Source organism: Mustela nigripes, chromosome 9 (assembly GCF_022355385.1).
Source record: "Mustela nigripes isolate SB6536 chromosome 9, MUSNIG.SB6536, whole genome shotgun sequence".
Taxonomy (NCBI): domain Eukaryota; kingdom Metazoa; phylum Chordata; class Mammalia; order Carnivora; family Mustelidae; genus Mustela; species Mustela nigripes.
In genome coordinates this window covers 2964487-2979548 of record NC_081565.1, presented here as the reverse complement: position 1 = coordinate 2979548, position 15062 = coordinate 2964487, and the positions used below count along the sequence as shown (strand labels likewise).

General features: G+C 65.1%; 1 protein-coding gene across 4 annotated transcripts in view; it reads right to left on the bottom strand.

The window, feature by feature from the left end:
- The window catches only part of SARDH (sarcosine dehydrogenase), a 59472-nt gene that overhangs the window by 31880 nt on the left and 12530 nt on the right, over window positions 1-15062 (bottom strand). For all 4 annotated transcript variants that reach the window (XM_059410391.1, XM_059410394.1, XM_059410392.1 and 1 more), the window contains exons 8-14: window positions 14827-14931; window positions 13599-13728; window positions 10983-11069; window positions 10662-10752; window positions 7559-7700; window positions 4357-4440; window positions 2103-2216 (exon numbers count right to left, since the gene is read on the bottom strand). In XM_059410391.1, the coding sequence (XP_059266374.1) occupies window positions 2103-2216; window positions 4357-4440; window positions 7559-7700; window positions 10662-10752; window positions 10983-11069; window positions 13599-13728; window positions 14827-14931 (753 nt within the window). The remainder of the gene's footprint in view (window positions 1-2102; window positions 2217-4356; window positions 4441-7558; window positions 7701-10661; window positions 10753-10982; window positions 11070-13598; window positions 13729-14826; window positions 14932-15062) is intronic.

The following is a 15062-nucleotide window of genomic DNA, read 5'->3' as shown; positions in this document are numbered from 1 at the left end:
TTCCTCCTCTCTCTCTGTCTGCCTCTCTGCCTCCTTGTGATCTCTGTCTGTCAAATAAATAAATAAAATCTTTAAAAAAAAAAAAAAAAGAAAGAAAGAAAAGAGAAGAGCCCAATAGCCCTGCTGGCGGTCTGCAGGTGCCCCTGCTGGCGGTCCGCAGGTGCCCCAGACAAGGAGGTCCTCCTTGTGATCCTCGTGTTTTTCTCCTTGGTCTTCCGTCACCAAGCCCCTGGTTCTTTGCTCTGAACACGTCACCTAGCTGGCAAGCACAGGCGCCAACCAGATTCTGACGGCAGAAGATAAAACTTGGGCAGCAAAGTTGCCCCCGACCGAGCACTCACTGTGCGTCAGGGACCCGCGACCCTCCCACCCCGCAGTCCATCCACCAACCCGGATGAGGAAACTGCCGCAAGCCTCCTCGCGCTAAGTGCCCTCCGAAGCCCGGGAAGGGGGCGAGGTCGGCGGGGGCCTCCGCAGCTGGAAGGCCGCAGATGTGCCCCGGGCCAGGTCCGTCTAGCGCTGCGCGTCTGGTCCGGCTCCGGGTCCGGGGGTACCGTGTGGGTGGATCGGACTGAGTGGGGAGGACATTACACCGGGGAAATCGGCCAAGGCCCCGTCAGGCTTCCCCGGGAGAGCTGGGTCCACACCTGGTCTCGGCGCCGCTCCGGAGCCCCCACGCCTCCAGCCTCCGCAGACACCCCTCCCCTCTGGGTCGCTCCCACGCCCGTCAGGTCAGGCGCTGCAGGAGCCTCGCTGATGCTGCGGGGCTGCAGAGCAAACCCAGACCAGACTCGGGGCTGAGTCTCGTCTCCCCGGGCTGGGGCGGTGCCAGCGCCCAGAACAAGTGTGTGTTTCATGCTTTGGGACTGTTCAGGCGCATCTGCGGGGGCTGCATGAAGCCACCCAGCCAAGTTGGCATCCCCTCCGGGCTCCCACGTCCCCGAGGGCCAGACGTCCTGCTGGCCCTGGGCGGCGCGGGTGCTGAAGCGCCAGACGGGAGCCCCCCGCGCCCCGAGAGGCAGCGCCGGGATTCTGGGAGCTTCCAGAGGCACGTGCCTTCGGCTTCCACTTCCCAGGCCCCTCCCCTGAGCCGTCACCAGGAGAACGAGCTTGGGGGAGGCCACGGGACCACCTGCAGGCTTTGTGAGGCTCAGTGCAAAATGGAACTGCGGACCGCGGTTCCAAAAGTTTGCACAGTTTTGAGATGGTGACGGCAGAGCGTTAATCGGGGGGCAGGGCCCCACTGAGCTGGGCCCCAGGTGACCTCGTAGGCCGCACACCCAGGAAGCTGGCTGGCCGCCTTCCCTCTGGGGCTGCCTCCCGGGCCACCCTGGGCCGGCACCTGCCAGGGGAGCCCTCGGCTCCATGCCCACATCAGGGGGCGGCCAAGGCCGTGCTCCTGCCCTGGAGCAGCCACCAGGACAAGAGCTGGGCCCTGTTCTACTGGGTGACCCCTTTACCAAACGGCTGGGCCGCTCGGCAAGGAAGCTGGCATTGTTTTCTGCAGAAACCACCCACAAAAACATCTGTGCGTGGGGCAGACGGGAGGTGGTCAGGCCCCAAGTCCTTGTCACCCCCAGAGTTGGAGTCGGGCACTCAGGCCGGGGCAATGAGCGGTCAGGTTCGCCGTCTGACCAGACTCAGCTGCCCACTTCTGCAGCCGGGGGGACTGTAAGCAGACCCCAGACCCCCTGCTTGTCCCCTGGAGGGGCCCGTCTGGTATCTGCACATCCTGGATCTACTCTGCGAGAGCGAGGGAACCCACTATGCTGGGCCCGGAGGAAGGAGCGAGTCACTCACAGGGTCTCACGCAAGCTTGCCTCAGAACAGCTCTAGGGCAGGGGGGCCTGAGGCTCAGAGAGGGGCAGCCCCTGGCCTGGGGCCACACAGCCAGCCCAGCCCCGCTGCCTGTAGCAATAATACCGTCCTCAGGTCTAACCACGGGCCGGGCCAAGCCTCGGTACAGAGCAGTGGGGCGGGGGTGGGGAGAAACACCACCAAATTCTCCTCCACACGGAGCCAGCCAAGCACAGGGTGGACAGGATGGAGCCCCCAGAGCCTCCGGCTGCACCAGGGATGGGGGTGGGGGCCTGGGCACTGACCACATCGTGGTGCGGCGGGAAGTCGAAGGTGTACTCGTCCCCGAGCAGGCGGCCGTAGGCGTGGTCTCTGTGCGCCCGGTTTCCGTAGGCCCCGTAGTAGTCGTACTGCAGAACCTGGGGGACGACACACGCGTCACCGTCCTGCTCCTCCTCTCTTCCCTCTGTCCTTCCCTCCCTGTGCACGCACACGCGTACACACACACACACGTGCTCGGCTTGGCGGGCAGGGAGCTGGCTCCCACAGGCGACGGAGCGGACGATCCGGTCCAGCCTCACCGAGCCGCCTCTGCAGGGCTGTGCTGTGCGTGCGGGGCGGGGGAGGGGACAGGGCTCAGCTGTCCACGATCCCTCCCTCGGATGACGCCCTCATCGCCCTGGTGGGGGGTCTGAGAGCTGGTGTCGGGAGAGAGCCGGGGCTGTGCGGGTTGGGGCCCGGGAGGATGGAGAGGAAGTTGGGTGGGGGCAGGGTGGGGAGAGACCAGGGCTGACCAGGAGGCAAGGGCCGGTCAGGGCCGCTGTCAGGGCTTTCAGGGCAAGACTACGGCAGCGGGATAAGGCCCCAGCACCAGCCCGTTGAGGGTGACGGAGTTGAGGGTCCAACGCATTGCTGTGGCCATCAAGACCACACCACCCTCCAAGGGCCTCAGGCTCCCAGGGATGGAGATCCTCTCTACAGATGGGAAATGGAGGCAGAGAGCTTCTAGCTTGACCTAGGTCACAAGCAAGGACCGGACAGGCCTGGCATACACCTGGAGGCAGGTGGGCCCCAGAGGCTGGGTCCTCTGCCGCCACTTGCCGTGGCCTGTCCTGCACCTGTTGGCAGCTCTGAGATGCCCACAGCCAAGAGGCCCGCCCCACCCCTGCTGCTGCTGAGGGAGCCGGTCAGCCGTCACCTGGCAGCGTGGCCAGCCCCGCCCAGCCTCCTTCCCCCAGCAAGAGCCGAGTGTGAGATTCTGCCTGCGCTGGGCCACTCGGCCGCCCTGGGGCCCCCCTCAAGCCCTGGCATCTGGGGCGGGGCCTCTGCACAGTCATCTCTCTGCCCAGCAGGTGCAGTTCCCACCAGCCCCTGAGGCCCCAGAACGGGCATTCCAGGTCGCTGTAGCCTGGCCGGGCATCCGGGATCTGGGGGACATCTTGTCACCTCGTGCCCTGGACACCTAGGATGGCTCCCAGGTGAGAAGGTGCAGAGCCCACCCATCTCCAGAGCAAGGGTCCCGGTCCCTGCTCCACTGTCTTCTACTCTCCTGGGGGACGGGGGCTTCCAGGGACAGGCCAGCTGGCACGCGGAGGGCTCTGCTGAAGGCACCCTGTCCTCGTGGCCCCAGCCTCTCAGCCTCCTGGGGACAGGCCTGTCCCCCAGCATCTTAGAGAGCCTGTCTCCTCTGTCCTCAGGTGTCTCAGGGTTTGCCTGTCCCTCCAGTGATTCAGACCTCAAGGGGAGCTCCATGCTCCTGGGCAGAGGGCAAGGGTCTCTACAGGCTGATGGGAGAAGGGGCCAGGACCGAGGAGCCTGAGAACAGTGACCTCTGGGCAGTAGCGAGCTCTGGTGTCTGCCTCGCTTGCCTCCGGATGCCCTGGGAGCGGCCTTGGGCCCTGAGTTGCTACGGAGACGGGAGGAGTTTGCGCAGGAAGGGCACTGGGAAACAGCAGAGGGAGATCTGCACAAATCTGGATCAAATACTGTCCCTCTGGCTGGGCTGGAAGCATCACCACGCCTGCTCCAGCAGACCCCAGCCCCAAGCTTCACGGGTGGGCGGCGTGGCTTCTTTTCTGACGGCCCCAGGGCCCATGGGAGGCACGGGGGGGGGGGGGGGGGGGGAGCCCCCAGGAGGGCACCAGAGGCCAGGAGGCTGTGAAATCCCAACTTACAAACTAGCGCGGAACGCCTAATTTGGGGCTAAGTCCTCCTACTAACATAAAACACCAGTTGCAGTTGCCAAAAATATATGAACAAAATTATGAGAAGACGCGCTAATTTCTCCTACACACGGGCGGGGGCTGCGCTGAGCATGGCCTCCTCACTGTGGCACACCAGCTTTCCCCAGGGCCCCGGGCTTTTCAGAGCCCCAGAAGGCCTGAGTGACAGCCCCGGGGCCATCAGCAGGGGAGGGACTCCGGGCGCAGCTACAGGGGCTCAGCCTTCGTGCACACAAGACTCACCCTCCCCACAGGCCCCGCCTGGGCTGGCAGCCTCGCAGGTGGGGTGGGGGACGGGCGTGGAGCGGGGCCCCCCCGGCCCAGGGGGTCTACTCACCGGAGCTGTGCCTTGGGGAGTAAACCAGCCTGGCCGCTCCCAGCCCTGTCGCTCCTGGAACACACAGCCTCGGGCGAGTAGCTCCTGGGTAGGGGTGGGGAAGAAGCACCCTTCAGGCCGGGCCAGACTACCCCCAGGCCGGGCAGCCAGTGACCCCCAGGGAGCAGAGGGCAAAGAGGTCTGGTGGTGGGACCCAGGACCCCATGCCTACCCCAGAACCCCGCCCCAGCTCCCCCTGCCCCACTCCAAGAGTCCCAGCCTATTGAGAGACCTTCTGCTAGGGACAGAATTGCACCCCCAAGCTCCTATGTTGAAGCCCTAACTCGCAGTGGGGCTGCATTTGGAGACGGGGCCGTGAGGAGGGGAGGGAGTGAGGTCATGCCGGGGGGCCCTGGTCCCAGGAAGGGAGGGTCCGGCCGTGCCACCACCCCGACAGGGCAGACGCAGCAAGATGGCAGCCCTGGGCAGCTAGGAAGACGGGCTGCACCTGGAGCCGGGCAGCAGCACCGGGCTCTGGGCTCCCAGGCTCCAGAACGGGGAGAAGGGAGGTCTACGGGGTCAGCCACCCCGTCTGCGCTGTGCTGTTCCAACAGTGGGAAGAGGCCAGCAGTCTCCCTCCTAGGTCCCCCCCCACCCCAAGAGAAGCGACAGCAGCAGCCGGTGGCAACCACCCAGCAGCGGACGTCGGTGACTGAGCACGGTGAACCCAGTGACCCTGCAGCGGCGTCCGACACACGCCGCACCGTGGGCGAGCCTCTGGCACACGGGCCGGGAAAGCAAGGTCACGTGGCGCTCGGCTTCCCTCACATGCAATGCCCACCGCAGAGACAGAAAAACCCGGGGGTGGCTGTTCTAGGCGGGGCCGGGAGCGGGGAGAGTGGGGAAGCCCTGCGTCACGGGCACGCGGTCCCCTTTCGGTGGTGGTGACGGTCGCACAGTGTCGTGAATGTCCTTATCTCCTGAATCGTGTGCTTTAACGCGGTTGAAATGGCCAATTTTATGTGTCCTTCACCGCGAGACAAAAATGTAACAGCCTAAATTGGTTTCCTGGGCCGAGCTCACACGTGCCTGTGCGCAGGGACCGCCCCCGCGGCACCGAGCCGCTCTCAGACAGCAGGACCGTGTCCAAGAATCCGGCTCCGTTCCAATGCTGTCTGCCCCAGGATGGCATCCGAGTCCCGGGGGAGGTGGGGATCCCTCACGGCTGCCCCCTACTCCGGGCTGTCACCTGTGCTCCAGACCGACCGGCCGTGGGTCAGGACCCCAACTCGGGCAGCACGGATTTGCTAAGCGGCTCACACGGCTCCGGCTCCGAGAGCTGTTTCCCCCACTGGGTCGCCCGTGCACTGCAGGAGGCGAGAGCTCAGGGACAGCCAGACGCAAGCGGGACAAGTGGGACGTCAGGGCAAGTGTAGGGGAGGGTGTGGGGCTTCCGGCTCTGCCCGAATCTCCACGGGCTCCCCAGCCCAGACACTCTCTGTGCCCCTCCTTTGGGGTGTTTAGGAAGGCGTCATTCCATAGGCACGACTGATTGAAGCAGTAGCCGCTGGTGATTGAGTCCACCTGCCGCCCCCCTTCCTCCCCAGAGACCAGGGGTGGGACAGGAAGTTCCTGTCCCCTAATCACGGGGCTTCCAGCTGGGTTCCCTGGCAGGCAGTCTCCTTCCTTAGGTTGGGCCCAAAGCCACTATTAACGTAACAAAAGGCATCTTTTTGGCTTTTGACACTTAGGAAATTCCAAAGGTTCAGACCTTCCCACCAGACATGTTCCTTATTCTAAGTCACAGCGTAGCACGGACACAATAAAGTCCTAGAGCGGCAGATTTCTTTGAAAATCAATTTGGGCTGGGGAACTGCCACTCTCACGTTTGGAAGGGGCCTGCGTCCCCCGGCGGCCCCGCCCAACAGGCAACGGCCCCGGAGCCCCAGGCTGAGCAGCTCCAGAAGCCGGGGCTGGCAGGGGTCCCGAGGCTCTGGACCGGCCGCCTCTGCCGACTCCCGTGGGCCACCCAGACCCCGAGCAGGGAGGGAAGGGGCCGAGGTCACACTCCCAACCGGTGACACCCCAGAAATGTCCTCTTCGGACATCCAAGGGGGCAGCAGCTGAGGACACAAAAGATCCCCTGCAGTGAGTGACGGAGGCGTGTGCCTGGGGGGGCGGGGAGCGTCCCCTCCCCAGGAGGGAAACAGGGGGGCTGGGCTCTTCTCATAAAACAACGTATGGCCAGGAGGTGTCGTGGGCAGGGCTGGCCCTGTGAGAAGGCAGAAGCGTTGCTGGGCACGGCGGGGGCGGGGGGGGGGGGCGCTGGCTCCTGCGCGTGCCCTTTGGGCAAAGCTGTACACTCCTGAGCGGTCCTTATGAGGCCCCCTGCTTCCACGGCCAGCCAAGCAAGCCCTGTGTTCGCTGGGGAGGCCATGGAGCCCTCAGGATCACGCAGGGTGAATAAAGGCCCGGGCAGCCTGGGGAGGGCCGGAGGCTGTGTGGGGTCCGAGACCGTTGCTGGTCCCCTAAGCTAAGCCAAAGGGCAGGGCAGCCTGGGAACCACTGATGTCTTTGGGCCTCTCCCCAGGAGGTGCAGGGGACACTGGGTCCCTCTGGGGTCCAGGCCCTGGAGTCCCAGATGAAGGAGGTTCCTTTACTCAGCTCCAGAGGGGAGCCGCCCCTTCCTGCCGCCCCCTTCATCCACCCATTCGGCAGACGTCCCCTGAACAGTGGTATGAGTCAGGCTCTGGGCTCAGTGCTCGGGAACCAGAGACACGACGGCACAGCTCCCCAGCCCAGGGCCACAGAGAGGCAGAGTTTGCATAGGCTGAGGGCACAGGGCAGGTGCCTGGCTTGGAGGGGGGGCCTGCGAGAGTGCACAGGGCTAAGCCCCAGGAAGGGCATCCGACGATGGGTTTTATCGTACAAGTAGAAGCTGGCCAGGGAGGAAAGGCAGCCAAAACACACCCCTCCACTCCCCCCCAACCCCGAGCAGAAGCTCGTGTCCGTGGCACGCCCTCCTCCCACAGGGGACCCACTGACGCTGGCCTGCCACTCTGGGCCACCAGCAGCCAGCAAGGGCTCCGAGCACATTCTGCCAGGAAGACCCTGGGAATGACCGAGTCCCCATCGCCTCGGCAGCTGGGGCACCACACGCCCTCCGGTCACCCCAGTCCCCTGGGTGTCCTGCGGGTTACCGTGCTCGTCAGGGGGGCGGTACCTCGTGCAGGGGGTCGGTCCTCATGTTGCGTCCCGCCAGGGGCTCGTCGTGGGGGAAGACCACGGAGTAGTTCTTGGCGTAGGACTCGTGGCTGCGCTCCCGAATCCAGCGGCGGTGGTCGGCGAGCTGCGGATGGAAGCGCCTGGGGCGGAGGGAGAGGCCGTCACTGCGCGGGGGCCTGGGACGGAAGGGCTGGCCCACGACCCAGGACCCGGGACAAAGCTGGACCCTCACCCTCCACCAGAGTCCTCCCCGAGGCCTGGGCTCAGCAGGGGGTCCGGGCTCTGCTCTCCCATGGGGCGGGGGGGGGGGGGCTCTTCGTGGCGACCCCCGCCCACCACACCAGCCTCCCTCCAGCCTTCCTGAGGCCACAGCAGCCGGAGCCTCCCAGCGGCGGGTCCATCTGGTCTCCGTGGACAGCCATGGCTGCCCCAGCCGACTGCACAGCCGCCGGAGCCCCTGTGTCCTGGGCCCCAGCCCCACCCCCGCACATACTTGCTCTCAGACCCCCCGCTCAGACCCGCCACCCTGGCTGTCCCTCCCCCTACTGTCCACCTGCTGGCGTCTCATGCATCCCCCAGGCCCTAGGTCCTTGTCCGTGCTTCATCCCCAGTGATCCCTGTCCCAGCCAGTCAGGGCTAACTGACGCTTACTCTGCACATAGTTCCAGAGAGCGACATCCTGCCTGGGGCGGGGGAAAAGCTACAGACGGGAGCCTAGGACTGTGGATACGATCTCTAGGAATCCCGAGGATGCCCGGAGCTCCCTTCTGGCGCAGGACCAGGGCCCAGTGCCCTCTGCGGGAATGTCTGTGGAACCCCGTTACCCCGCAGCCCCTGGAGGGAGGGGCGGGGGAGGGAGCCACGAGCTGGGCCAAGGGTCTGGGGAGGGTTCCTGGAGGAGAAGCGGTGTGCAGGGCGTGGGTCTGGGAATCTGCAGCTGCCTTTGGAGGGGTGGAGATGGGGAGGCAGGAGGCTAGGACGTCTGGCCTCTGCTGATGGCCACTCTCGTCAGACGTCCCCCCATCACTAGGAGTGGACGTGGTTCTCCTGGGATGGGGCTGCTGGCCTTCCCAGCAGCTCTGAGGGTGTGAGTCCTGGACGAGAATGGGGACAGGCAGCTGGAGGGTCTGGGGAGAGCTGGATCTCCTTCTTCAGGCCTCGGGGCCATCAGAGGAAGCCGGACCCAGGGCAGGCCTGGGTGATCCCGACTGACAGATGTGACCCCTCTGGCAGGCGTCCCGCCGGCCAGCACCGCCAGCCCCTCCACTCTCATCTGGGCCTGTGTGCGCATGGCGGGGATGAGGGTTCAAGTTCAGCCAGAGCACGACCAGGGACCGGCAGGGGAATGACCACACCTGCGTCCACACAGACCTGGCCACAGCGTTCGTCCCATGAGCAGGCGGCCGGGGCCTCTGGCCGGGGCCAGGGTCCAGCCACCCTCCTCACTCAGAGAAGGAATGACTCCTCCTCCTCCCACTCACTGGGACCCCAAGGACTTGTGCTAAAAAAATCACAGCCTGTGCTCCAGACCCTGCCCACCGTGCATACGAGACTCAGACGCACTCTGCTGAGGGTTGGGTCACTGCTCCCGTCTCATAGATGGGAAAGCCACCTGCCTGAGCCACGAGGGTGGCTGGACTAGTTCGCTGCCCCCGCCTCTACCCACCAGGCCCGAGCTCTTAAGGTTCCCTCCCCGTGCCCTCTGCCTCCTAACCCGTGACCTCCAGGCCCCAGCCTGCGAGCCATAAGCCAGCCCACGAGACACTCCTGCCAGGGAAGGCAGCCGACCTAAGGCTGCCCGCTGACTCCAGGACTGTGCACCCCCTCCCTGCTGGGCCTCCCTCAGCCCAAGACGGGTGCAGGCAGGCCAGCCTCGTCCTGCAGCTGTGGCCACCGCAGCACCAGGAAGCTGCCCCCCCCAGGCCGGGGGTGAGCCCTGGCGGGTGGGTCCGTTCCAGGGCTGAAGCGCTCGCCCGCCAGGGAGGTCAGAGCCTGGCCCGGCTCCGGCTCGCGCCCCGTGTGACCTGCAGACAGACGGCCGTCCCCAGCGGCGCCTCCTCTCGCTGTTTGCAGCAGGAGGGGCCTGGGCCGGCCCATCCTCACGGCCCCTCCAACTATCGTTTCTGGAACATTCCTCTCTTGGGAAAGCGTGGACGCAGCCCCAGTCAGGCTCTGAGGCAGCCACAGTGCAGACTGCCGTGCCAGGCGCCACGGAGGGGGTGGCAGTCGGGGAATCTCAGTGTCTGTCTGTCTGTCTCTGTGCGGGCCAGATACCACCCCCCCAACGCCACAGCAGTGGGCGTAATGTCCTCATCGGGCCGGGAAGGCGCAGGGTTAGCAGAGCAGGAGCACGAGCTGAACCAGCCCCTGTGGGCCGCCCGGGTCCCCCCAGGGAGGCTGTCTGCCAGGACCAGTGACGGTGGAGCGGGCTGGACTCCCACAGGGCGTCCCTCCAAGCTGCTGCCTGCGGACCCCAGCCCTGTCCGCTGCCCCCGCCCGCGGGCCGTGGCTCGGAGTGTCTCCCCCTGCACTGCCCGTCGGCAGAGGGTGGTGCAGACCAGGCTGCCCCAGCTCTGATGCCAGCCTCCCTCCACCTGGGCTCGGGTCTGTCTGGGCTTCCTTGCAGACGAGTTTCAGAGCGATCTACCGACCCAGACGCATTTGCGGCTCCCAACACTGGCAGCACACAGTGTCATGACCCGAGGGTCGCGGAGAGGCCAGGGCGGCCTGGGGTCAGACATTCCTATCACCCAACGGCATCTCGGCTCAGGGCTGTCGGCCACCCAGCCTCCTCCTGTGGACCGACAGTAACCAGCGCAGCCTCGCTTCCTGGGCCGCATGTGGTCCCACCTGCTCCCCAGGCCTCAGTCTCCCCATCTGCAAAGTGGGATGACGCAATCCTGCTGCTGATCCTGGAGCCATCCGGAGGTCAAGCAGGACGCTGGCACAAGAAATCCCGGAAGCTATCAAGAGCCGTGGATCTGCCAACCCCAGGCCCCTGCTGGCACCTCTTCCAAGAAGCCCTCTGGATTTCAGGGAAGGCTCCTTTCTAGAGAGCCCTTGCCATGTACCCCACTCTACCGAATCCCGGGGCCACTCGCCTGATGTCGTAGCTGTACATGTCCTTCTCCGGGCGCCCATGGACGATCCAGTGGGCCAGCTCCCGCCCACAGCCGCCGCCCAGCATCATTCCTGGCAGGGGTGGAGCCAGAGGTCTGCCGAGGCCCCCCGGAGCCCAGCCCACAGCCGGCATCACCCCTCCCCTAGCCCTGGATCGCACACCTGCGGTGCTGTGCACCTGCTAATAGGACCTCGGCCCTCCCTGCCGGCCTCCTCGGCCCCACCCCCAGCCAGGATCCCCCTCCCCAACTCTGCCTGGTGGAGCTGGGGGGGGGGGGCAAAGTGGTGGTCCTTGTACTCACCTGCACTGTTGAAACCACAGCCCAGGTAGAATCCCCTGAGTTCAGGTGCCTCCCCCATGAGGGGCTTGTGGTCCGGCGTGAAGGACTCTGGAAGGAAGGGGGCGTGATGCTGCCTCCGGGCCATGTGCCTCCGGGCCAGGGTCTCCCGAGGGGGCAGTGGCCGGTGAGGTCTGCTGGTGCCTCTTCATCCAGTCCTCCCCCACCTCACGACTCAGCTCAATGCCACTTCCTCCAGGGAGCCTCCCTGATGGCTCCTGCCACATTCCCAGGCTCCTCAGCATTTATGGCCAGAAGCACCCAGCTGGGCAGGGACTCAGCCTTGCAGAGTCCAGGTTTGTCTCACGACGACGGTCATCACTCCCCTGCTGGTGAGGGGCCTTTCCCCAAGCCCCATCACAGGGCGAGGCTCTCCCTCCCTGTGCCACCTTCCTGCAGTGTCCCTGCTGCTCATCCTTGCCCACTGGACCAGGAGAAACGGGCTTCGCTCACCGCCGCGTCTCAAGGCCTGGCACAGGGCCCACCCCACAGCAGATGCCTGATAAATGTTCGCTGAATGAAGGGACGATCCTAAGTTCTTTGGGAGAGGGACGGGGGCTTCTGCTCCTGCCTGTTGCTGGCGGGTCACCCGGAGAGGCCAGGGCATGATGGCGAGGGACCCTCAGACATCATCATGAAGAGCCGAGCTTTGCAGCCAGTCCTGGGTTTGAACCCTGCTTTACTCCTTCCTAGTTGTGTGACCTTGGGCTGGTCACTTCCCCTCTCTGAGGCTTAGTGTCATCATCTGTAAAACTGGGAGCACAGCACTTCCTTCCAGGGCTGTGGGTTAGCCCATCTGCAAATACTTGTAGCCCACGTGTCTGCGCCCCAGGCTCGGCTCTGAACGAGACCAGTCCCAGCCCTCAGGGAGCTGACCAGACAGGGACGGACGCAGGAAACACACAAATAAGCAAAAGAGAATGTTTGGTAAGAAAACAGAGTGAGAGGAGAGGGTGCTGAGGGACTCCTGACTGCCCTTCCTGGCAGGTACCACGGTCACCAGGGGAGAGATGGGAGACCCTGGGAAGCGGGATCTCTCTAGCCCAGTCCCCTGCTAGTGAACCCCGGATGTCGGAGCACCGCTCAGGGCTGTCCGGCCCCCGGCCTGAGTTCCTAACCTCTGTGCAGCTCTGCTCCCTGCGGGGGGAGCAGGCCTGAGCTGGGGGGGCGGCATCTGAGGCCACCCCCGTCTGTGGGGCCCGGGGGAAACCTCCAACCAGCCGGAGAGGGGATATCCCAGAGGGGGAAACCCCAGAGGTCTGAAAGACAGAGTTGGGGTGGCTGGGGGAAGGTGGGGGGGTCAGAGAAGGCAGAGAGCATCAGGACGGGAGCTTCCCTGGGGGCCCGTGCAGCCACCCCCGCGAGCCCTTGGGCAGAGTGGGGATGTTTCCCGCCTGGGACCATGGGAGGACAGGAAGGTCGGAGCAGCCTCATGGGGCAAGTCAGGGGGGACGAGAGCCTCTTGAATGTTTGACAAATGACTCAAGCCTGTACTACATGAGGACGCAGGAAGACGGGACATTTGGCTGCACAGTCGGGGCCCCCACCTTGGCGGTGACCTCCGGGACCTGGAATGGGAGATCTGCCTGCCCCCAGATTCCCCAGAGTCAAGGGGTTCTGGGACTTCCGAGTTCTGTTCTGGAAGCCAAAGGCCACTGACCGTGCTTGCGCTCCCTGGCAAGAGAGAGGCTGATTTCCGCCGTGAACCCTCCCTCCCAGGCAGGAGACCAGACACAAGATGTCCTCACAGCACCTCGCCTTTGTGGGAGCAGTGACTGCCCGGGCTAATTCAACACGATGCTCCCGGGTGACCCGCACTCCCGGGCTCGTCTCAGGCCTGTGCTGCTCACTGCCAGCCCCTCGCAAGCCCGGGGAAGCCATGGGGGGGGGGGGCGGGTAGGCAGTGAGTCTTCGGCCCACGGCCCACGCCCGGTGGGTGCTTCTAACCTGCTCACTGAGGCTGGGCTTCCTGAGAGCTGAACAGATTAGAGCCGCCCTGGCTGGCGGCCGTGTGGATGCCAAGGTCATGGAGGGAGAGGACTGGACCCCTGCAGGCCGCGGCCCCGGCATTAGAACCTGCCCCTCTTCCGGCCCGGCCTGCCCCTTGGCTGTGGACAGCCCCTCCGTCCCCAGCCTCCGGCTCTCCCCTTCCCCACAGGGGACGCACAGCAGTTTGCTGGCCCAGCCGTGCCCCGCACCTAACAAGCGGCTCCCCTTCGTGCTCCTGCTGAGTAAGAGCTCCGCCACCCATTTCACAGAGGAGGACACTGAGGCACAGGGAACTGAGTCTCAGACACAAACTTTCCCCTTTGGACAGCACCATATCCTTCAGGGACTCTCTCCCCAGCCCTGACGTGGGCCGAGGCTGGCCCCATCCATTGTCTGCCTTGATTGACGATGAAAGAGCCCCCACGCGTGCCAGGGAGGAAGGGGGGCAGAATAGGGCCTGTTCTGCTGGAGCCACGACGAGGGTGGCGTGTGTCCCGCCTACGCGCGGCAGGGACAGCCCGGGTCCAGGCCTGACATAGGCCAGACGCACTTCTCAACCAGAAGGACCCAGCTCCCAGCCTCCCCACTCACCAGGGCCACAGACCGTGGACTTGACCCCCGTCTTCTCCAGCACAGGGACGCGGTTGACGGCACCTTCAATGTGCGGGCTGAACACGTCCCAGTCCAGGTCGAAGAGGCCAAAGGCAAACTTGTCTGACACCTGGCGGGGGAGGCAGGGGTGCGGCCCTGTGACAGGGAGCTGAGCCCGACCAGCCCACCCCGCGTTAGCAGAGGGACAGGGCTGGGCTGTGCCCCGCAGGTCTCCTCCGCTGACGGCGCAGCAGGGCCTGTCCGCTCGCCTTCCCCGTGTTGGCCCAGGCCCCCCGTTCTGCACTGGATTGTTGCCGTGGCCTCTCCCTGGCCACTGCTCACCTGGCCTCCCCACTTCCTTCCACCCATTCTCCTAAGTCAGACCAGGCCCTCTCTTGCTCTCAAGCCCTCCATGGATCTCCATGGCTCTCTGTGCCCGACAAAGCCTCACAAGGCCCTGTCCGTGTCCACCTCTGACGCATGGCCACACGGGCCTTCCTTCAGTTCTTCGAGATGGACCAGCCTGACCTGACCTGACCTTCACCCCCACCTAAGGCAGCTCCTCGCCCACCGGTTCTCTCTGCAGGTCTCTGCTCTGCCCTCAGCTCCCCGGGCAGCGGCAGGGGCGGGGGTTGCCCGGCCTGACCACAGTGTGAAGGGCCTCGCCCCGCACCACGCTTACAGGGCTTCTTCCTAACCTGCCGGCTCTGTTCAGCACACAGATCCCCACGGCTTCTTGTTTATTGTGGGTCTCCCCACCTAGACAGAAGCACCCCGGGATAGGGACTTTGATGTTGGTCTCGCCCTGTCCCCGGGAAGTAAGACAGCATCTGATCCTAAGCTGTCATTCAGGCATGTTCGGGGGAGCCGAGAGGGCCGCCGGGCCTCAGGCAGCCCCCCGAAGCCGCTGGGGGGAGCAGCCAGGTCTGGGGGGATGCTGCTGCCGTGGGTGCGGGGCCTCAGGGGTGTTTGCTGCGGACACCGGGCTTTCAGGTTTCTGTCTTCCAAAGCCATCACTTTACATTTCTGCACTGTTCTCTGCATTTCTCTCACTGTCACGAGGCCAGCCCTCTCCCTGCCCCAGCCCCGGGTCTGCCTGTGTGCCAGGTTCAGAGAAAAGGAGGCAGAGGACCCGCCACGTCTCAGTGGGAGGCTGGGTTTCCTGGAAGAAGGCTTCTCCACGCTGAGACACGGCCCCGAATCACCCCTCAATCCCTCAGTGTCTCACCTCCTCCCAGAAGATGGGGTTGGTCTCATAGCCGCCCACAGACAGCGCGTCCCCTTGGAGGCGGAGGTAGACCGAGGCGTCGTGGTCGCGGACATTGGGCATGTTCTGGAAGGCAGAGCAGAGAGGCCTCGGGGTCGGCCAGGGCTGGGCGGTCCCAGGCCCGCAGTGGCCCATGGCATCTCCTCCTCATTGTAGGCCTCAGGTTACACTGTGGACAAACCACTCCCCCCACTCAA